General features: G+C 41.9%; 1 protein-coding gene across 1 annotated transcript in view; it reads right to left on the reverse strand.

The window, feature by feature from the left end:
- CDH8 (cadherin 8) overlaps positions 1–24,238 on the reverse strand; it is a 686,750-nt gene that overhangs the window by 163,224 nt on the left and 499,288 nt on the right. Inside the window, exon 7 of the mRNA XM_082271081.1 lies at positions 5,240–5,493. Within this exon, the coding sequence (XP_082127207.1) occupies positions 5,240–5,493 (254 nt within the window). The remainder of the gene's footprint in view (positions 1–5,239; positions 5,494–24,238) is intronic.

The raw sequence follows: 24,238 nt of genomic DNA on the forward strand, positions 1-24,238 counted from the left end.
CTGCACTTAAAGTGCCTGTACACCTCAGACATGAATATGAACGCATATCCCTCTATAGTGTGTACTTGTCCCAATCCAGAGCACTAAGTGTAATTTCTGTCTGCTGCTTCATTGCTATTAGCTTGAGTCCCTTCTGACAAGTTTTCCTGACACCAAGAGAAAAAAGGTGACAGGGGAGGGATTTCCAGCTGATTGACAGTCTCAGCTCCAATCTTGTGTGCAGGTGTGTCCCTTCCTCCAATCAACTTTCAGAGCTCTCCTCACTGAGCTCTGCAAAGTGTAATTTCAGCTCCCCGCTCTGTGTTTTCTGACAGCTCAGATAAGCTTTACAAATTCTGTACTTTGAATGGATATAGAGAAGAGGACACTGCAGGTAAACAGGTACAAGTTATGTTGGGGAATTTGTTTAACCTCTGTGTATCACCTAAGGCCAGTCACTTAACTGAGAATATTTAAGGGTTTACAACCACTTTAAATTTGCTGGTAAAGTAAGGAAATGTAAAGGAGGTTTTTATTATATTGTAACCAGGTGACTTGTGTATCACATAGTAGCTGGAGTTAGTACTTGTTTAGACTGTTATGCAGGAGCCTTTAGTTGTGTTTTAGGGACAGGTTGCATAAGCTGATTGCAATTCACCTATCTTGTACGAAGTATGTCTATCCACTTTGTGAATTATGTTGCATAAGATTCATACACACTACTGTAAAAATGCCTTATGGTGTTTAATGTATGTGCCAGTCTAGTTTGGGTTCTACATGAGTAGTTCAACCTTAGGTCTGCCATAGACAGTTCGAATCTTGGCCGGTTCAGCAGGAACTGGCCGAGATTCGAACCATTGTTGGGTAGGCTAAATGTCCTGAGTTTATCGATCAATCAACTTGGGTACAACCAGCCTGCCATATTTACTTGCGATTATCACTAGTGACTGCTATAGCCGCAAGCAATAATCACTGTCTTCAAGGCAGGAGGGATTCCCCTGTCAGCACTTTCTGTGTTGATGGGGGAACCTGTGTATTTCTTTCCTGCAACCCGTGGCTCCATGTACACGGGACGTTGTTAAAAGTCCCTTTGAATGCTGGAATTTTTAGGACGTTTGAAACGTCCGTTAGGTTGCGTTTGCACCCGCGTTTAGCGGGCGATTGCGGGCGTTTGCATTTAGAACCATTCCTAGAGGTCAAAAAAACGATTCCCCTTTAAAATGGAAAAACGTGAACGCTAAACGCGGGTTATCGCGTTCGGTCGCGTTTTTGCATTTGAAACGCCTGGAAACACACGTTCGAACGCAAATAATTGCGTTCCAAAAAATGTCCCTGAACTCAACTGCCTGCAAATGACTGTAAACGACCCTGTGTACATGGACAGATAAGATAAAATGTAGGTGGGTTCAGGGGCTTCTGAAAAAAACGCCCAACTGCTCCTAAACAGCCATTTACAATGTCCCGTGTACATGGAGCCTATGTCCTCAGAAAAATGGGGTAAGAATAACATAAAACACTGCATATAGAAAATTCAGGAGATGGAAGGATTACTATATCCATGTACCTTTCATGATTCCTAGTTTTCATTATGATAAACTAAAAACATCTGGCAATAAGAATTTGTCTGTTACAGTATCTATCCTCCCACACATACGCTCTGCGTGTACCATTATCTCAATGTTCTAAGTTTGTTCAAACTTGTGAATATTCCTATGAAATAATATGCTTTTAACATTAATTTTACCTCTACAATTTTATTTCTCCTCTCCTAGGGTGGGCTATATTTATCTTTGTCCTGCCTTGCATTAGAGACCTTTTGTGCCTGATAATTCACAGAAAAAGTATTATATACAGTATTATTGTAGTATTATATACAGTATTATATTTCCACATCCATTTTCACTGATCAGTCATAACATAAGATCCACTGAGAGATAAAGTAAATAACACTTATTATCTCATTACAATGGCACCTGAGAGCCATGGGGTATATTAGGCAGCAAGTGAACATGCTGTCCCTGAAGTTGATGAGTTGAAAGAAGAAAAAATAGGAGTCTCGGCAGGGCCATCTTATCGAATGGCCATGCTGGGCAGTTGCCCGGGGGCCCCACTTGCCCGGGGGGCCCAGCCTGCTCAGCAACCCAGCCCCAGCCAAGCATTAGTCCAGATTTCCATGTGCATCCCACCGCCGAACTTAGCAGGTGGCAAGCACCTGTCGGCCAAGGGCTTCTGTCAGGCCACTAGGGCCGTGGAGGGGGAACAGGCACACAAAGGACAGTCGAGTCTGACTCCTGTCCATATGTGTTCACTTGACCCAGCCGCTGAACTTGAAAGATGTCATTAGCCTGGCACTGTTTTACCATAAAATATCACCTTATTGATAATTTGCATTTTTATTCTCGTGGGTGATTGTGTAGGCAAGGCCCCAGTGCACTGCATCGCCCAGGGCCCTTTCATGCTCTTAAGATGCCACTGAGTCTCGGTCTGTTATGTATGGGGCTGCATAGCTGCAGACTGGCCAGGGTGCCCTTAAAGAACTATATCTACAGCTAAATGCATCTACAATGGGCATGTTAAAAACAACACTGGACCACAGAGCAATGGAAGAAAGTGGTCTGGTCTGATGAATCACATTTTCTTTCACATCACGTGGATGGGCAGATGCGTGTGCATTGCTTACCTGGAGAAGAAATGGCATCAGGATGCAGCATGAGAAGAGGGCAAGCTGGCAGAGGTAGTGTGATGCTTTGGGCAATATTCTGTTGGGAAACCTTGGCCATGCCATTCATGTGGATGTTGCTTTTACACTTACCACCTACCTAAACATTGTTGCTGATCAAATACACCCCTTCAGGAAATTGGTATTCCCTGATGGCAGTGGATTCTTTCAGCAGGATAATGCATCCACCCTATACTGCAAAAATGGTTCAAGAATGGTTTGAGAAACACAACAACGGGTTTGAGATGTGGACTTGGCCTCCAGATTTCAATCCATAAAGCCTCGGTGGGGGCCTCAGTGTCCTGAAAAAACAAATCCAATCCATGGAGGTCTCACTTTTCAACTTACAGGACTTAACAGAGTTGTATAAAGTACTCAAAACCCATACTTGAGTAAAAGTACAAGTGCTCGATCAAAAAGTGACTTGAGTAGAAGTGGAAGTGCTCGATCAAAAAGTGACTTGAGTAGAAGTACTAAAGTATTCAACATTTTTTGTACTTATGTATTGCAAGTAGTTTTTTTAAAAATGTTGCTACTTAAGTACTGAAAGTAAAAGTACCAGTAGTTTTGAAAAAAAATTGCTACTCAAGTACTGAAAGTAAAAGTACAAGTTCTGTGTTATGTAGTTATTAAAGAAAGAAGTCAAAAGTTTGAACATCATATTGTTTTTTATTATTTCAAATGCAGCTTTTATTTACACATACAGTAGCATTTATTTTCGTATGCGCTGATAATACACATGTTTTGAGCTTCATGAAACCTGCCATCTACTGTTCTGGCAGTGGTAATTTTTATAATAGTGACGAGTAACTATGCAGCACAAAAAAAAAAATTGGAGTAGAAGTATTGAAATCATCGAAAAAATGTAGTGAAGTAAAAGTGGAAGTAGGAGAAAAAAATCCTACTCTAGGAAAGTACAGATACCGCCTTTCGGTACTTAAGTACAGTAGTGAAGTAGTTCTACTTAGTTACTATACATCTCTGGGACTTAAAGGATTTACTACTGACAGCTTGGTGCCAGATACCAAAGTATGCCTCCAGAGGTCTAGTGGCATCCCTGCCTTGACGGGTCAGGGTTTTTTTGGTGGCAGAAGCGGGACCTACTCAATATTAGGTTGCTCATCATAAGATTATGGCTGATCTGTGTATATCTCCAATCAAGAATCCAATAAGGATTGACATGCAAGTAGCCACTGTGATTAGGCTGTCAAAATGGTCACATAATCCGGAGCCTACTGATCATTGGTGGGAACCAAGGCCTGTCTCCATGCTGGGAGTGTGCAGTGAGTGTGCTCTCAGCACAGCAATATTAACAGCACAGTGACATATTTGTGGTATGTAGGTGTTAAAGCCCACCCTTTTGCTACAACACATATGTGTTATATAGGCAGCAATAAGTTAAAGCAGAACTTCATCCTAAAGGGGAAGGTTCGCTTTATGCCCTCTTCTATTATTGCCAACTTGTTTGGGGGGTGATGGTTGCTTGATTTTGACAGGTACCGGCTTGCACTTCTGGTCGGATGGCAGCTGTGATCCACCACAAGTTCTCTCCCAATCAGCAACTTTCTGGGACACGTCACTGGTCCCAGAAGGCTCCGGGACCATTCGCAAAGTGAAGTGTGGCTTGGGCATGCACAGTGGGCAGCTGTCTTTAGGAGTTACAGCCAGGCTACCCATAGTAAACATGCCGGCACCCGGGACCCAAAGACCAATGAAGAAGAACATCAATTGGACCTGTCAGGGGTACCATAGCAGCATAGTCCAAACTCTGTGATCAACCAGAAGAAGTATGGGAGGTCTTCTAATTTTGGGAAGGGAGCATGCAAAATAATGTGACACAGCCATACCTAAATGATACTGACTGTTGTGATGCAGTTAGGTGGAGGGGGATCTAAAAACAAAGCAGAATTTTTTCAAATAGGACCAGCTAAAGCCAGAGATCCATACTCAGGGGCTGACTGGCAACTTTCATGCCAGGGGGCAAGTACAAACCATAGGCCCATGGTGCAGTGACTCGGCCCCCCTCCCACTCTCTTTCCGGCCTCCTCCAGACCCCCATTCCAGGCTGAAGTTCCGCTCCAGGTACTCTCTACTCAATGGCCAAATCTGGTTTCCTGAATCTGGCCAACAGGGGCAGTTGGGGGGAGCTGGGACAGCTCGGTCGGGGCTGGCCAGAGGAGGAGGGTCCCCAGTGGGGCAGGACACCGGCCTCTGCTCAGACACAGCTTACACCATCCATGCTGGGGGGAGGGCTGCGATCTGTCCTTGTCTTTATCCTGCACTCAGTAGGTCAGCGGTGGGGGCTTTTTACTTCTCTTCACCAGGAATCCTTTAGGCATGTCTGTGGCAGAAGCAGTGCAGTCTTTTTATGGGGCATCAGAGTGGCCAGGGGGGCAATTGCCCCCCGGCCCCCTGGCCCAGTCCTCCCCTGTCCCTACTGCAATACAAACCTCTTGGTGCACCTAGAAGCAATAAGCTACACATAATATTAATGCATATCAATGCCCATTAAAAGGTCTAAAATCTCATTAGACACCATACCTTATAGAACTTGCTGTTGAATCAGGGTCTCTTGCTGTCACCTGGCCAATGACACCATTTATGGCCGCGTTCTCGTGTACTTCCAGCAGATAACTAGGCGATGAGAAAATAGGGGGCTCATCAGAATCCTCCACCGTTATTTTTAGAGTTGCGGTGTCTTTGAAGGGTACCCCGCTGATGAAAAGCGGATCAATATGAACATTGACTGCCTCTACCTTCAGCGTATAGGATTTTTTGCTCTCGAAGTCCAGAGGCTGTTAAGAATGACAAAGACAAATGCTTTTCACTAATGACCACAGAAGCAAGAACAAATGAATTTAATGCTGATGGATGAAAGTTATGTTCATTTAAGCACATTGACTGAGCTTTAATGCAACCACAGTGTAAGCCATCCACTCGCTCAGACTGAGCCTGTAAATTGTGTGGGCATTTATTGATATCTGTTTATTATGTTACCCCAGTGAAGTCAATCTTTTTGTTCCCTGTCCTTTTTACCTTTCTCTTTTAATTCGACAGTCACAAAATGTTCTTTTTCTGAGGCTTGATCACCAGGATTTCACATGAGATACATCATAAAGCCTGCTCAGTGATTACTATACTGCACCAAAGTCAAGCATTGCTCTCTAAATAGAATCTAGAGTGTATTTTCAGTCAGCGTGCATTTTGAGATATTATTTTAAAGTTTTCTTGAAAGTAAGTTTTCATATGGCTCTCACATTTTACTTTCTTGCTGTACCATATTTCAAGGTGGCATTTCATATACCTTTTTTTAGAGTCTCTGTCTCTAGTGACCATCTATCAAATAGTGCAATCAGCATCCTTATAGAACTTTTTAGATAAAACTGTCCACAAGACAAGTCATCTGGAAATTGTATTTATGGTCAATGAACCATTATGGGTCTGTGCTGACCCACAGACTTATATAAAGCTATGAAGAGCAGTAAAACTCAATCACTACTTAATATTACTGGGGAGAAACCAAAGCATGTGTAAAAAGAAAATGTAGCTTCCTCGTGTACATGTATTATGCAATCTGTACATAAAAAAACATGGTTTTGAAAACTTTAACTGTGACTTGTAGAGATATTTTAAACAAACATTCCCAATTCTAGCCTTATACTCATTAAAAATTACTTTAGGGTATGGATTTACCGTAATTATATAGTTACACTGGTCCAGCTTGGACCAATGAGGCTGATTTATTAAAACTGGAGAGTGCAGCTCTGTATAGAAATGGAATCAGCTTCCAGTTTTTTTTTTTTTTTTTTTGTCAAAGCTTAATTGAAAGCTTAACCACTTAAGCCCCGGAAGATTTTACCCCCTTCCTGACCAGGGCCTAATTTGTGATTCGGCACTGCGTGACTTTAACGGACAATTGCGCGGTCGTGCGACGCTGTACCTAAACGAATTTGACGTCCTTTTTTTTCCACAAACAGAGCTTTCTTTTGGTGGTATTTGGTCACCTGTGCGATTTTTTGAACAAAAAAAAGAGCGTAAATTTTGCAAAAATAACAATATTTTTCACATTTTTTTATATGAAATTCCCCCCAAAAAATGTAAAAATCTAAATTTTTTAACATTTTTGGCCAATTTGTTTTCTGCTACATATGTTTGGTAAACAAAATCACAATAAGCGTATTTTGATTGGTTTGCGCAAAGTTATTGCGTTTACTAACTTAGGGAAAGTTTTCTGTCATTTTTGGTGTTTGGCGGCGGCGGCGGCGACCTGCAATTTTTTTTGAGGGACTGCGACATTGCGGCGGACAGATCAGACCCTTGACTGACATTTTTGACACTTTTGGGGGTACCAGTGACATTTCTACAGTAATCAGTGCTATACATATGCACTGTTACTGTAAAAATGACACTGGAAGGGAAGGGGTTAACTTTATTGGAGAGGCAGGGGTTAAATGTGTCCCTAGGGGTGTGCTTCTTACTGTAAAGGGGCGTGGCTTTTCATGTAACCACAGAGACATATGATCCTAAATAGCAGGATCGTATGATCTCTGCAGTTACACCAGGGAGAATGACAGGCGGCTTTGTTTACATTAGCCGCCTGCCTTTCTCCCTCTGTAACGGACGATCGCGAGTGACTGGCGGACATCCGAGCTGCCGGTCACTCGCGCTGGAATGTCCGAGAACGAGCGGGGGGCGTCACTTTGCCCAGGAGGGGCTGACCGCCGCCGTATATAGTCGTGCGGCGGTCGGCAAGGGGTTAATAATACTTGGAGGAAACCAAAGCATGTGTAAAAAGAAAATGCAGCTTCCTTGTGTACATGTATTATGCAATCTGTACATAAAAAAACTTGGTTTCGAAAACTTTAACTGTGACTTCTAGAGATATTTTAAACAAACATTTTCTATTCTAGCTTTATACTTATTAAAAATTACTTTTAAGTATGGATTTAATTACATAGTTACACTGGTCCAGCTTGGACCAATGGGGCTGATTTACTAAAACTGGAGGGTGCATAACCTAATGCAGCTCTGTATAGAAATGAAGTAAATTAATTTTCATTTTTTTTTTTGTCGAAGCTTAATTGAAAACTTAATTAAGGTTAGAATCAAATTGGCTGCCATGCACAGCTGCACCAGATTTTGCATTCTCCAATTTTGGTAAATTAACCCAAATGTGTTTTCCATATACAGGCGGTTCCCGGGTTACAAACAAGATAGGGACTGTAGGTTTGTTCTTAAGTCAAATTTTAAAAGAATATACTCCGCGCTAAGGAAAAGATAATAGTAGTGGGCTACAGCCTCCCTCGAATATAACCAAAGGTTATACGTGTAAACAGAGAGGGGAAGAGAGGGGAATGGCGCTGCCTATAGGATAGGAAAAACGGGATATCTACTAGGCTAGACTGGAAAAGAACAAGGATGAAGATGGTGCAAATAATATAAAAATGAGGTAATTGGGGTAGTCAGAAATGTTCATCAAAAACTATTAAAATCCTCTGGCATACACAAAACTAATGTATACTGTTGGTGACAGTACATCTAATATTGCATAAAATATTGTGCTATATAGAGAAAAAAGGAGGGAAGGACAATACAATACAAAATATAAATACAACACACATTTATATTGTGTATTTTATTGTTGATTATCTACCTGGCCCTTATTTACCTGAATTATTAGCTATATTATAGTCACTTTTCTGGGAAGACCCATTCCTTCCCTTCTTTTTTCTCTATACAGCACTAGTCAATTTATGTATTTTGTGCAATATTAGGTGTGTCACCAACAGTTTACATGAGTTTTATGTGTATGCCAGAGGATTTAAATTGTATATTATTTGCTTCTTCTTCCTCCTTGTTCTTTTCCAGTCTAGCTTAGTAGATTTCCGTTTTTTTTTTCCCTATCCTATAGGCAGTGCCATTCCCCTCTCTTCCCCTCTCTGCTTAAGTCAAATTTGTTTGTAAGTCGGAACAGGTACATTTTTTAAGTTTAGCTCTAGCCAAAAGAATAATTTTTAAGTTTAGTGGATAGGATAGGATAGGATAGGAAAGGGTTAACACCCATGTACCCTTTGTTTTGCTGTCTTTACCCCTGTTCAGAAGATTTCACCCCACTTTCTGTCCCTATGACAACTATATTTTGAAAATTTTGGGTTTTTGTCGAAACAAGGATTGGTGATAAAGCTTCAGTGGAGACATCTTTTCCCATGAGAACTCTTACAGGAGGGAATTTCCCTTCCTAGGGGTAGATTTCTCCTCACTTCCTGTTGTCTCCCTCTGTTTGTGAGTCGGATGTTTGTAACCCGGGGATCGCCTGTATTTGGGATCCCTGTGGAAGCTGGAAATCACTTTAGTAGTTGCTGCTACTACAGTGATCAGCACTATATCCAGGGTCGTATACTGCGTAGTAGACAGAGGTAATCACCCACTTGACATGGGCACCATTAACAGAATACTTTGCGTTTTTCTCAATGAACACAAGTTCTTTGATTGGAAGAGGGCTTGGAGGTGACACCTTGCATTCATTGAGAAAAGTTCAAGGCATTCTGTGAATGACACCCATGCCAAGTGAATAACCCCCTGTGGTTACTATACAGCAGGACGGTATCTCGGCATTGGATCTGGAAGACAGTGGTGATTACTATAGTAACAGCGACTACTACAGTGCTTCCGTAGGGATCCCTCAGGTATGTATTATGCTAATGGTCTAGGCTAGACCAATGTTATAATGCAAAAAATCTATACCATAAATTTAGATTAAAAACCATTAATCCATTTATATACAGAATTATTCCCCAACTCTATCTTGATATTAGTTACCTGTACAGAAGCACTACTTAGACAGGAAAGAGAATGTAAGCCCACTGAACTAGTGAAAGCGCAGTTGCTCATACACAATCAGCCCAACAGTACAGTGATGGCAACATACGAGTTCTTATTTAGGTGATACAAAGTCTAGCAAAAGGCAGCACAATTCTTGAGTTGGCAAGAAATGCATTTCAGACTCCAGAAATAGTGTCTTCTTGCAAGGATAAATCCTAGCTCTCCATGCAAACATACAGCAATCAACAGGCTCTACTCCATTACAGAAGGCTGATCAGAGGTTGCCTCCCATAATTCAAAAGCTACCTAAGAATGAGATGTGCCTGAGGCGCTATAGTGAATCACTTCTATGAATGTGGTCAATTAGGGTTAACACCTGTGGTCACAGGAGACATCAATATTTCTAGCCATGAGTCAACGGCAGTCCTCAATCAGATGAATAGAACAAAGCCCCCAGACAGACATAAATATGTCTACTGCCACTAGTCTGTATTTACTATTAATTCATTGATTAATTAATCAATTATTGTCTTGCATATGGTTGTTTTACATTTGTTACCATCCATCAATGCAAAATAAAGGGCACTATGGCTACTACAGCTCAGGGCACAATGGACGCAGGGTCATAAAAGAATATTCTTCATGTTTCAGTTTACAATATTGGGAGTTTTATTCACCTTGCTAAGAAGTAATAAGACATAAATACCTTTTTAGACTTTTTGAAGTAGATCTAGACCCTCCTAGCCTCATTGAATATACAACTAGGTAGAAAGAAGTCCAACTATCAGGTCTTTCTATTTCCCTTGTTTGTTATCTACCATTCAAATAGAAACAAGTGTGCTTGCTTGAAATGTTGCAGTACATCTGTGGTTAGGTGCAGCAGTGGGCAGAAAACACTCAGAGTCCAGGTGCAGAAACATGAATATATTGTAACAGAAGTCTAGCAATGCACAACAAGCCTGGTGGTAAGTCAACCCAACAATAAACACTCACAGGATGTAACAGCAATGTGTCAGTAGATGGAAGTCTCAGGGAAGCCCACAGTGCCTGTCTCGAGGATCAGAATGCAGCCTGAGCAGCCCATACCCAAATGGGACATTTCCAGGAAGGATCACGTGTCCCTGCACTTGCTCTACTCATTCAGAACCTTTCCCTGATGTTAAGCACTGTCGCTGACATATACGAGTATCCTGTCCCTACACTGGCCACTCACAAAATGCGTGCCAAGCCCGGGAGCCAGGATCTTAAATAGACTCTGCATGACCCAATATGGTCACTAAAGTCACATGGTGTGCCAGTATCCAATCAGATGGTTACTGCTATCAATGTTACTCATGCCCAGGGTGTCCATAAGACACACATAGTCGCAGCTCGGACTCGCCCCCGCTCTCTCCTTGTTGGCTCACTGGTTGCGATTGACAGCAGTGGGAGCCAATGGTGAGAGAGAGTCCCAAGACAGCCAAGGCTTTCGTATTCATCACTGGATCGAGAGGAGGCTGAGGTGGGTATTGGGGGGGGGGGGGGCTGTGAGGAGGGCAGCACACAGAAGGTTTTTTTACCTTCATGGATATAATACAAGGAGGTAAAAAACCTTGAGCCTTTAGAACCACTTTAACAGAAAAAAAAGAAGAAAGTGAGTTTATAGATGGACGAAGAAAGAGAGGCACCAATGTGCCAGAACTGGGCGCATTGCACATGGTTGCAGGGTATATGTGGTGCTTCTCCGTTCACTTAAAATGATTGTGATCAGCAGGCTGACTGACCGCTGAATGCAACAAGAGTGAAATTTTATGTCATTGGCGTGAAGCAAAGCAACCATGGCATGAAAACATCCCATCGTCCATTGCCTTTGCAACTAAGTGGGGGGGGGGGGCAGTTTAGGGGTGCTAAAATGTGTCCAAACCATGTGTTCTTAACACCCTACAACCGCAAGTCTAAAGAACCCCTAAAGTAGCACTTTTCAATTTTGTAAATACATACTCTTTGGTGTCTATTTTTCAATGTCTTTACCCATGATTTACACAACTTGTGCCCATGATTTACATATTTTTTCAAATTTATGTGGACATGTGTGAATTTTGGGTGAAAGTTGTGTGACTCTTTGGTAAAAACAATAATTAATGGATGACAGCACTCTTTTTCACAGTGTTTTCACTGTGGGTTTCTTGGTTCCTTTGTCCCACCTCACCATAACTTTAATGTCTGTTTCTTCCTACCATAGGCGTGCACACCGGGTGTGCTGGATGTGTCTGGGCACACCATAATTGCCCAGTGTGGCGCAGATTCCTCTTGCTGTGTTTACTATGCTTCAGTTTGTAAATGAACAGGAAGCCGCTCAGCACACAGCACTTCCCATGTGTTCACTGTCCAAGAACAGAGAAAGGGACTGGGGAATCCCTGTCCTTAGTCCCTTTCTCGGTCTCAAAAATTAGTCCATTAGGATCTGTCTGATATTTCACCAAAGCCACCTAAAGGAGCATTAAAAAAAAAAAAAAAAAAAGAAGCTATTGTAAAAAAAAAAAAATACAATATTAAAAGATAAAAAAATAAAAATAAAATAAAAAATAAAATAAAATACTGACACTGTACACTGCCCTATTGACATCAATCTCTGCCCTACGCACACCGTCCACTGCTCCACTGACACTGTCCATGTCTTAATACATTATAAAATGTTTGTTTATATTTATTTTAAAGAGTGTGATTATGTACTTATTATCTATCTATCTATCTATCTATCTATCTATCTATCTATCTATCTATCTATCTATCTATCTATCTATCTATCTATCTATCTATCTATCTATCTATCTATCTATCTATCTATATATATATATATATATATATATATATATATATATATATATATATATATATTTTTATACACACATATACAATATGTGTAATATATATCTATATCTATATATATACATATATGTGTATATATATATATATATATATATATATATATATATATATATATATATATATATATATACACATATACATATACATATATATACATATCCATATACATACACACACATATATATATATATATATATATATATATATATATATATATATATATATATATATATTATTTTGGGATGCACACATTAATGCAATAGGCTGTGCACACCTACTATGCTTCCTACTATAAACACACATTGCAACATCTAATCAGTATGTTGATAAAAAAGAAAGAAAAGGTGATTTCCAATACAGCCTCCAGGTATGATAAATAATTTAACATTTCTTCGACAATGTATAAAATACAAGGGACTATATGCTGCTAAGTTAGTATTACGCATAACAATAAAACTTTATTTATTAGCACTTTAGTTTTTAATGGCATAGTACTTTCTTTTTTGTTTATTGAGGATTTAAAACAAATTCTAATGATGACCTTTCTTAAGATTTCATTGCCTCTACAGTTTTACAGGCCATTTAAGAAATACATCTTGTTAGTATATCATAAACAGATAATGTAACATACTCCCACACAATTTCCTTTTAGCATGCTAAGAATATTGGTATTTTTAATCTTTGTTTTAGTTCTTTCTTTTTTTTATTTTTATGTTAATGTACTCCCACAGAATTTAATTTTCAGCATAACAAGAATTTCTGTTTTTTAACCTCTTGTCTTTTCGTACTTTGTTGTGCTCATTTTACTTGCTGTTATTTTAATTATATTTTTTTAAATGTAGGAATGTAATGTTGGTCCTGGCAGATCAAATTTATTCTAGGCTCTCAAAGACAGAAAATGTGTACATTTAGTAGGCTACCAGGAAAGGCTTTTTTTCCCACAAATAATAGTTGCAGATAATCCTCGGATATCAGGAGATCATTTGGCCCAGCTAGATTTTTTTATTTATACCTTCATCTACGAGAGCCTGCTCACGTGAATGTTGGTTAATGTCCAATCATCTTTTGCCTGTGCGTGGTTTCTGGGGAGAAGAGAGTGAAAATTGGCTGGAAAAAAATAGAATTTGTTTGAAAGAACCTTATAATCTGTCATAAGCAATCATTTGCACAGGAATCCACAAGTGAACAGTTTGTGAAATTTGCAATGGGACGTTTGTTAACCACTTAAGCCCCGGAAGATTTTACCCCCTTCCTGACCAGGGGGTATTTTGCGATTCGGCACTGCATGAATTTAACGGACAATTGCGCGGTCGTGCGACGCTGTACCTAAACGAATTTGACATCCTTTTTTTCCCCACAAACAGAGCTTTTTTTTGGTGGTATTTGATCACCTGTGCGATTTTTTGATCATGCGCTAAAAACAAAAAAAGAGCGTCAATTTTGCAAAAATAACAATATTTTTCAAATTTTTTTATATGAAATTCCCCCCCAAAAAAATGTAAAAATCAAAATTTTTTAACATTTTCGGCCAATTTGTTTTTTTTTTTTTTTTTTCCAAAAAAGGTTTTTATTGAAATTTTTACAATAGAAATATTAACAGCATTGAGTTCAAACAGTCTGAAGCATGAAGAAATTGACAAACAGTGGGCAATACAATCGAGAGAGAAAAAAAAAACTCGAAGGTAAATGCTAGAGTGTTACAAGAGAACTAAGATAAGAAAGTTGCAAAGGTATGGCACGAGATGGCGTATAGCCCAAATGGATTCCTACAATGAGCCTTAATGCAAGCAATATTACAAACTAAGCCCGCATATGACGAGAAACAAACATTTGAAACATTAGTATAATATAGACAGAAAAATTTAACGAGAGTATTATAACCTGAGGAGTATACATATAGGCCACAGGAAGGAAATGAGGAATGGTAATATGGCGTCATGTCAGCGGTGAGTGCTAGTAATAACAGGGCGAGTAACCAGGCCTGTCTTCGATAAAGGGGGGTCTGATGAGATCATTACCATGTAGGAATTAAAACTTTTGAAAGTGCTTGGAAGAGATTGTAAAGAGAAGTGGAAGACTGAGTGAAGGGAAGCATATAAAGAGCGGAGGAAAAGGTGAGGAATGTGGGGAAGGAGAGGGAGGAGGAAGGTTGGTGAGCAGGAGGGGGGGTGGGATTGAAAATGGGGAGGTGGGGGGAGGAGATTGGAAGGGGGGGAAAGCAGATAGGGGCGGGTCTCCGTCCCTAGGGGAAAGTCTTAGGATGGGTATTCCCTTATGGGGAGTTTGGAGGTAGTGAACAAATATATAATGGGGGAGGGGGCCAGAGAGGAGATAACAGTGGGAACAGGGAGACGTAGAGGAAAACTCCCACCTACTTCCCATTTTTAGGGGTGGGAGAGATCCGACCGAATTCTCGTTTTGGAAAGAGAGTTTAATGTTCCCAGGAAAGGCAAGGGGTGTGAGGAGGGAGTAAAGAAGGTTTCGGAGTGTCAAGTGGGTTATTAGGAATTGATTATATGTATCTAATGAGGTGACCCTAAGTTTTGGCTTGAGGAGGGAGCAGAGCGAGAGGAGGATGATGTACTTGAAAAGGAGGTCCAGGGGTGCCAGATGCGAGCATGAGTGGCGGTTTTGTCTTTGGCGATGGCAATAAGTTCTTCCAATTTGGCTATCTTTTCTATTCTCCTGATCCATTCTTGGTATGTAGGAATGGTATCTGACCTCCAGTGTGTAGGGATACACATTTTGGCTGCGTTTATCAAGTGGGGAGTTAGAGATTTACAATATTTGTGTGGAGGGATTGAGGTGCTGTGTAGCAAGTATTGTGCTGGGGAGAAGGGCAAGACAATGTTTAGGTTGGAGGAGATAAACCTGTGAATATCTCTCCAGAAAGGTTGGATCTGCGGGCATTGCCAGAAGATGTGGAATAGGGTGCCTGGCTGTTCATGGCACCTCCAGCAGTTTTCAGGGATTTCTGGGTAGTATTTGTGCATAAGCGAAGGGGTTTTATACCATCTGGACAGAATTTTAAAACAGTTTTCTTGGACTGTTACGTTAAGCGAACTTTTGTGAGATATAAAACAGATGTTTTCCCATTCTTTTTCTGTGAAGGGAGTATTCAGGTCTGATTCCCAGGCCTGTTTGGCTTTATTGGGGAGAGTTGTTTGGTCTGTCACAAGGAGATTGTAAACAGTGGATATGAGGTGTCGTTTTGGAGTGGAGCTATTACACAGTTTTTCAAAGGTCGTGAGGTCTCTGGATAGTGATGAGTTTTTGTTCAGCGAATTCAAAAAGTGACGGATTTGGAAATATGACCACATAGGAAAGGGAGCGGGGGATGATTGAGGCGTTAAATCTGAGCGATTAAGAAGGGTGTTATCCTTAAAGAAACTATGGGCTCTAATAATGTCGTCTTTCCAGGTATTGGACAGGAATGATGAGTCCATACCTGGTATGAAGTCTGGGTTGGGCTTTATGGGGGTCATAGGGCCTGGGTTGGATGAAATTGCCAGGGTGTTAGAAGTGTTTTTAAGGGTATCAAGAGTGCAGCTGATCAGGGGATGTTTTTTGGTATCCTGAGGAATTTTGTCAGAGGCCAACCAGGGTAACACTTGAAGTGGAAGGGGACTAAATGCATTTTCCAGGGGAACCCAGTCTTTGTTGTTACCGTGTAGGAACCAGTCTAGTATGCGTGTAAGATGACAAGCCCAGAAGTATTTTTTCAAATCGGGTAGGGCTATGCCCCCTTGCGATTTTGGTTTAGTTAGAAGTGAGAAGGCGATTCTGGGTCTCATTTTGTTCCAAAGGAAGTTACTACACATACTTCTGAAGGATATAAAGAAAGAGTTCGGGATTCTAATTGGGAGTGTTTGGAGAAGGTAGAGAAGACGGGGAAGAACATTCATTTTTAAGATAGCAGCACGTCCGAACCAGGAAAAGTGTGGTTTGTTCCATCTATTGATGTCTTCTTTGATGGTTTTAAGGACTGGGATGAAATTGCAGCGAAAGAGATCTGAAAGGTCGGTGGTAAGATATATGCCTAGGTATTTAATGGCGTCTTGCTTCCAGAGAAAGGGAAAATTTGTTTTACATTGCTGTGTCATATGAGGAGGAAGGGATATGTTTAGGGCATGAGATTTAGAGAAATTGATTTTGAAATTTGAGATGTTTCTAAAGGATTTGAATTCTTGGAGAAGGGCGGGAATTGAGATCAAGGGTTTGCTAAGGAAAAGGAGAATATCGTCAGCAAAGGCAGCTATCTTGTAAGATCTGTGTTGGATTGGAATGCCGTGGATATTTTGATTCTGTGCGATGGAGCGCAGAAAGGGTTCAAGGGTAAGGACGAATAGAATGGGGGAGAGAGGGCAGCCCTGTCTGGTTCCGTTGCCGATGGAGAAGGCGCTCGACAGACAACCGTTAACTCTCACACAAGCAGATGGAGTCGAATATAAGGACAAGATAAGGCTTAGTAAGCGATTGGGGAAGCCCATAAAACGTAGGGTGCTTTCCATATAAGACCAGTCTAGCCTGTCGAACGCCTTCTCGGCGTCTAGTGATAGCATGAAACCTTGAATTTTGTTGGAAGTCATCCAGTGGTGTATGTTTATAGCCTTAATGGTATTATCCCGGGCTTCCCGCCCAGGAACAAAGCCTACTTGATCTTTATGTATGAGGAGAGGAACAAGTGGGAGTATTCGGTTGGCAATTATTTTTGCGAATAGTTTAATGTCCACATTTAAGAGTGAGATGGGCCTATAGTTTGTGACTAGGGATGGGTCTTTACCTTCCTTAGGTATGACGGAGATATGTGCTTCTAAAAGCCTGTGTTGGGGGACAGAGGGGTTGGAAAGTGCATTGAAGGCATTGATTAGTGGGGTAGAGATAAGTTCTGTAAATGTTTTAAAGTAGGGGGCAGTGAAACCGTCAGGACCCGGGCTTTTTCCTGGTTTCAGTTGGGAGATCGCCGTCTTGAGTTCCTCTTGAGAGAGAGGGTTATCTAAATCTTGGGTGTTCATATGGGGTAGGATCTTGGGGCAATTTTCCTGAAGGAAGTCGTGTATGAGAGTATTTTTCCTGTGTCCAGAGATGGCGGGGTTCAGGTTATAAAGGGAGGCATAGTAGCGTTCAAATTGCGCAGCTATATCGGGTGTTTGGGTCATGGCAGTACCTTGGTCGTTTTTGATAAAGTGGATGGAATTTCTTGCTTTCTTCGCTTGTAAAGCTTTTGCAAGGAATTTTCCACTTTTGTTTCCAAATTCATAAAATAATTTTTGTTGCAGAATGAACTTACGTTTAGTCTTAATGTGGAGATCATCTAGGAGTATTTGTCTATTTTGTATTAGTTCTTGATAAGTAGACAGGGCCTGGGTTCTTTTGTGTATTTTTTCAAGTTCACTTATTTTGCGTATGATGTCCCTTGTTTTTGCCTGGGAGGCCTTTTTCTTTTCCGATTTAAGGGACATGAGGATACCCCTCATGGTACATTTGTGTGCTTCCCAAATTGTTATGGGGGAAATGTCAGGAGTGTTGTTGTCGTTAAAAAATTCCATAATTTTGTCCTTAAGAAACGAGATGTCCGTTTCTAGGGTCAGGAGGGAGGCATCTAATCTCCAAAATTTGGTTTTCGGGGACTCTGCATGTAAGGCTAGGGTCAGGGAGACTGGGTGGTGGTCTGAAATTAGCATGGGTTCTATAGTGGTTTTTTTGATTAAAGGGAGATCCTTCTGGGATAGAAATATGTAATCAAGGCGAGAGTATTTTTGATGTGGGGGGGAAAAGAACGTGTAATCTTTAACAGAGGGGTTCAGGGTACGCCAGGTGTCATGCAATAATAGGTCTTGAAGTGCTAGTCTGATCTGTTTAAGGGCTCTATATGGGAGAGAGGAGGTGCCCGTGGAAGAGTCCAGTAGCGGGTGGAGAGCGACATTAAAGTCACCGCCCAGTATTGTGATACCCTGTTGGAATTGTGCTAGCGTGTTCGATATGCTCCTGAAGAAGGGTACTTGAGCTGAGTTAGGGCTGTATACATTGGCTAAGGTTACTGGTTTGAGTGCTATATGTCCTTTTAAGAATATAAATCGACCGTCCGGGTCGATTATGGAGTCTGTCATGGACCAGTCAAGGTTTTTAGAGATCAACACAGCCACGCCCTTGGTTTTGCCAAGCGGGTTGGTGGCAAGATAGGAGATAGGATAATTTTGGTTATTGAGCTTAGGGGTTTTTTGAGAATGGAAATGGGTTTCTTGTAGGAAGACTATGTCCGCTCTGAGTTTGTGCATTAAGTCCAATACTTGGGATCTTTTTTCTGGGATGTTCAATCCCTTAACGTTTAGGGAGACTATCTTTAGGGGGATGGGTTCTGCGTTTTGATTAGATGGGGTCATTATGGCTCAAGAGAGTAAGTATATTTTCAAAAGTGAGCAAAATATGCAGGTTGATCTAAGGTGGATAAAGCCAGGGACGGAGACCCTGGGTATATAGAAAGGGAGTTGGTAAGGGATGGGGGAGGGAGAGGTAAGGGGGAAGCGAGAGGGAGATAGGGTGGAGCAAGGAGTGAGGGGTGAGCTGGAGTACCGAGGGTTAGGGTGAGAGGAATCGGTCACCTAACCTGTGTGTGAACAAATCGGATTCGGCGACAGAGAGTGTAAGAAAATACAGACTCTGTCTCGAGGGAGAGCGGCAGCGTCTGAGGAGTGAATGATCTGAAAGGTAAAGAAGTAGAGTCAGGGTTTCCGGCCAGTAGGGGAGTTACAGAAAGCAAGTCAGATGTTATCTTCCAGGTCGTGGGGAAAAGAAAAGAAGGTATGATGGGGGGGTCCCGAGTATAGTGAGAGGTGGTAGGTATGTCTTAAGCAGAGGCGAGAGGGGGAGAGTGGGATAGAAGGAGGGGAAGGGGAAGAGGGGAGAGAGGAGAGAAAGGAGGGGAGTGGGATAATCAAGCGTGTCATGAGTGTATATCATGAGACATAAGTGTGTCCTTGAACGGTGTCATGGAGGGGGAACATCATAAGTCTACATATAGTCTTAAAAGTTTTCTCCTTTCTTCTTTTTTTTTTTTTTTTTTTTCCCTTTTTTCCTTTTTTTTTTTCCCCTCCCCTTTTTTTTTTTTCCCTTTCCCAAAGGGGGAGTCATTATGGCAACTAAGCATGTTAATTAGATATGTATAAGTATTCAAAGGTGTATGGTGAAATATATATTGTACGAATAGCAGAAATCAAACATGAGTATCATAACAATTTAAGAAAAACAGGCCGACTCTCCAGTCCCTCACGTTGTTTCTAAAATCACAGGTGAGAGGTCTGTTAATATCGGGGGAAATATATAGAAGGGGGGAGGATGGGAAAGAAAAAAAAAAAAAAAAATGGGAATCGTCGAAGCCATTCAAACAAATGTATTGAGAGATTATACAGGCTAGGTCATGTAGTAATGTGTGGTCTTTGGGGTTCGGGCAAATTTTGGGAGGAAGGAGGGAGAGGAGAGTCGACCCATCTCTCAAATCCCACATACACAATAGTAACATGTGCTGATTGTATTGGCAGTGACATTAACATGTAACAGCAAGATCAAGGTATGGCATAAGGTATCCATCAAAGAAAGATGAACAGGTGGGGATCTTGTTGTGGGTTTGAGAGGGCCAATAGGGATTGTATCAAGTCTTCTAGGGGAGGGATTGGGAATGTTTTGAGATTATGGGTGTGGGAGCAGTAGTACTTTACCAGTCCGTGGGAAGGGGCCTTGGAGATGATGAATCTTCTATTTCAGCGACAGGCTCACTAAGGCAAGTCTTTGTTGCGGATGTTGCAAATCTTCAGATGGGGCGAGGTGAGTTACGTTGAGATTCTTCCGGATAAAAAAAGGTGCTGGGTGTAGAGACGGCATAGAGGAAGTCTCTTGAAGAAAATCAGTCCTGGACCGGAATGTGGAGAGAAAGACAAGCAAGGGGAAAAAGAGAGAGAAAGGAAGAAAAAAAAGGGGGGGGGGGGGTAGGGAAGGATAAGGAAGGGGCATCAGGAAAATTATTAGGGGGGGTTTGAGAAAGATAGTTCTTGGATGATCAGGGTAGCAGCCTGTTAGTGGGATCTTCCTTTTTCTTTTCTCGATTTCCTATGAGCGGGAGAGGCTGTGGGGCTGCCAGCTCTGTGTGAGCTGGTGCAGGAAGATGAGTTGTTCCTCGGCGAGGGAGATCTGGGTCTTCTTATCTGGAAATCATCTCTCTCCGGGATAGTATCCATGGAAGATGCTCTTCTGAGTGGTTGTAGTTGCGGAATTCTATACCAGTCGGGTAGATCCACATATGGGATTCCAAGGGTGTTGCAAAAGGAATGAAGATCTTCAGGGATTCGTAGATTGGCAGTGCGACCGTTAGAGGATGCGGACAGGCAAAAAGGAAATTTCCAGCGATAAGCAATATTTCTTGAGCGTAGAGTATCAAGTAAGGGACGCATATCACGTCTCCTCTGCAGGGTTATCGGGGATAAGTCCTGAAATATCTTAATTTCAGATCCATGGTAAAGGAGAGATTGGCAGTCTCTGGAACCTCTCAGAATATTTTCCTTGAGCCTGAAGTTAACTATACAGCAGACAATGTCTCTGGGTGGATCAGTGTCACGAGCTCTTGGTCTTAGGGCTCTATGGATCCTTTCAAACTCAATAGGTGTGTCAGGGGGTCTTCCCAATACATCATTGAAGATTGAAGTAGTTGCAGAGGAGATTTGGGTATGGTCGACGGACTCCGGGAGGCCTCTGATTCTCAGATTATGGCGACGACCTCTATTATCGAGGTCCTCAAGGTGCCTCTGGATGTCCCTGAATTGTGCGTTGTGGGTCCTGGTAGAATCGTTAAGAGATTGAATCGATTCTTCGTGAGCATGTGAACGATCTTCCACTTCATTAACCCTTATGTTAATGGAGTGGATCTCCCTTTTAAGGTCCGTGATAGCCACTGCAAATGAGGCCTTAATTTCATCTGCGATCGATCTTAAATCCTGCAGGGTGACAGGGATGGCAGAAGGGGGCATCGAGGCAGGTGTTGACATACCTGTTGAAGGTGCAGGTTGAAAAGGAGTGTCAATTGCAGAGAGCGCAGCGGGCGCGCCTCGTGGAACCTCCGGGTAGGCCGCGGATGAAGCCGGGGGCTCGCGTAGCGGCGGCGGCGGCGGCCGGAACAGATCCGGAATGCTGCGATACTGCGGGGTCGTCTGAGGCCGCGGCGAGCGGGATCGGGAGGGAGAGGAGTTAGTGCTGGATCTCCCCATCATGGTTTTGAGCTCAATCGTGGGTGGAAGAGCTGATTATAGCTCAATATTCCCCTGTCTGGCCGGGAGGAAGGAGGTTAGGCAGCCATTCACTCCAAGCGCCAAGCCACGCCCCCTCCAATTTGTTTTATGCTACATATGTTTGGTAAAAAAAATTGCAAAAAGCGTATTTTGATTGGTTTGTGCATAAGTTATCGCGTTTACTAACAAAGGGAAAGATTTTTGTCATTTTTGTTGTTTTTTTTTAACGCGTAATGGCGGCGATCTGCGATTTTTTTTGCGGTACTGCGACATTGCGGCGGACAGATCGGACCCTTGACTGACATTTTTGACACTTTTGGGGTTACCAGTGACATTACTGCAGTAATCAGTGCTATACATATGCACTGTTACTGCAAAATTACACTTGTAGTGAAGGGGTTAACTTTATTTGAGAGGGAGGGGCTGTGTGTGTCCCTAGGGGCGTGATTCTAACTGTGATTGGCTGTCTGTTGAGCTGTAGAAACAGTGATCAACGGTTCTACATAGTAGAACCGTGTGATCACAGTTTCTACACAGGGGAGAATGACAGGTGGCTTGTTTACACAAGCCTCTCTCTGCAGCGGCAATCGCAGAGTGACCGGCGGACATCGGGTCCGCCGGTCACACGCGAGGGGGGGGTCCGTGACCACGCGGGAGCGCGCCGCCGGCGGCACACGCTCGCTCCCTAGACCCTCACAGACTAGCGACGTAGACCTACGTCACTTTGCCTGTGAGGGGCTGACTGCCGACGTAGATAGGCGTGCGGAATTCGGCAAGTGGTTAATATTAAAATTATTCTACAAGAGATAAAAACAACATTTTACTCATAAGCCAATATCAATAAAGTCCAATGATTGTGAGGGTGCCATATCCCTAAATGTTTATACTCAAGAAACTAATAAATATGGACCAGGTTTTCTTAGGCATCAACAGCGTACTAGTTAAACGTTTATACATATTTTATTGAAACATTATTTACATCTGTCTTTTTTATTACATTTGTTTTCCCCCAAATTTATTTTCTATCAAATTTTTTATTAATCAGATTTTAATCATGTTTCAATAAAATATGTATTTTCTTTTTTTTTTTTAGTATGTTGTTGGTTTCTAAAATATCCTGGCCCATGTTTTATAATTTCATGAGTATACTCATAAGCCAAGTTGTCGATGTGAAGGCCAATCTTTTTCTAAAGATTCTTGGAGAGTGGGTCCAACCCTTGCCAATCCCCACCTAACACTTTAGGTTTTTGGGTCTTAGAAATTGAACTGAACTACACAGCTCTGCACACATGACTGTGCTTGCTGAGGGTGACTCTGCATATCAAATGCTTTATGCATTGCGTAAGCGACCCACGATCACTGATTTAGGCACCAAAGTCGCACCCCATGTTTCCCAATGAGTACCGTTCATATCTGTGTGACTTCAAGTGGTTGCAGGGCCTTTAACCACTTCAGCTCCGGAATTTACCGCCTTAATGACCAGGCCATTTTTTGCGATTCGGCACTGCATTGCTTTAACTGTTAATTGCTCTTCTGGCAATCGTGCAATGCCGTACCCAAATACAACTGATGCCCTTTTTTTCCCACAAATAGAGCTTTCTTTTGGTGGTATTTGATCACCTCTGCGGTTTTTAGATTTTGCGCTATAAACAAAAGCAAATAGCGACAATTTTGAAAAAAACACCATATTTTTTACGTTCTGCTATAAAACATTCCCAATAAAAAAAAATTTAAAAATCAATTTTTTTTTATTATTTTAGGCCAATTTGTATTCTGCTACATATTTTTGGTAAAAAAAAAAATCCCTAAAAGCATATATTAATTGGTTTGTGAAAACGTTATAACGTTTACAAACTAAGAGATAGATTTATAGACTTTTCATTTATTTATTAGTAATGGCGGTGATCAGTGATTTCTTTTGGGACTGCGACATTGTGTCAGACAGTTTGGACCCCTAACTGACATTTTTTGGGCACCAGTGACAAAAATACAGTAATCAGTGCTAAATAATATGCACTGTTACTGTATAAATGACACTGGCAGGGAAGGGGCTAACACTGGGGGTGATCAAGGGGTTAAATGTGTTGCTTACTAACTGTGTGGGAGGATGAGTTGGACAGAGGCAGAGAGAGATTGGTGATTCAGCTTTGTTTACATAAGAAGGCGGCTCTTCCGTCATTCTAGCCGAAGATCGCGAGAGGCCGGCGGTGATCGTGCCCGCTCCTCCCAGGGTCTGCCTCCTGCTGTGTCTAAGCACAGTGGGAGCACAGCTCTGGTGGCGCGCATGCGCCGCCGAATCCACGTGCAAGTAATCACGTAGATCGACATGATTATGTGCAGCCGTGCCGCCCTGCCGCAGTAAATCTGTGTGGGGCAGTCGGCAAGTGGTTAAAGTAGTTCTTGCACTACTTTGGTCGGACTTTCATGTGACTTGAGGGCCATATAATTAAATTTAAATCCTCAAATGTCGCACCTCCATCATATACATGCAACTTGTGTGCGACTGGTGAAAAGAATGCAGACAATGAAGAAAAAATAAAAAAAAAAAACAGCGTTGATGGGGACAAGGGCCTCT

This window comes from Pelophylax lessonae (genome assembly GCF_965119305.1).
Source record: "Pelophylax lessonae genome assembly, chromosome: 10".
Taxonomy (NCBI): Eukaryota; Metazoa; Chordata; class Amphibia; order Anura; family Ranidae; genus Pelophylax; species Pelophylax lessonae.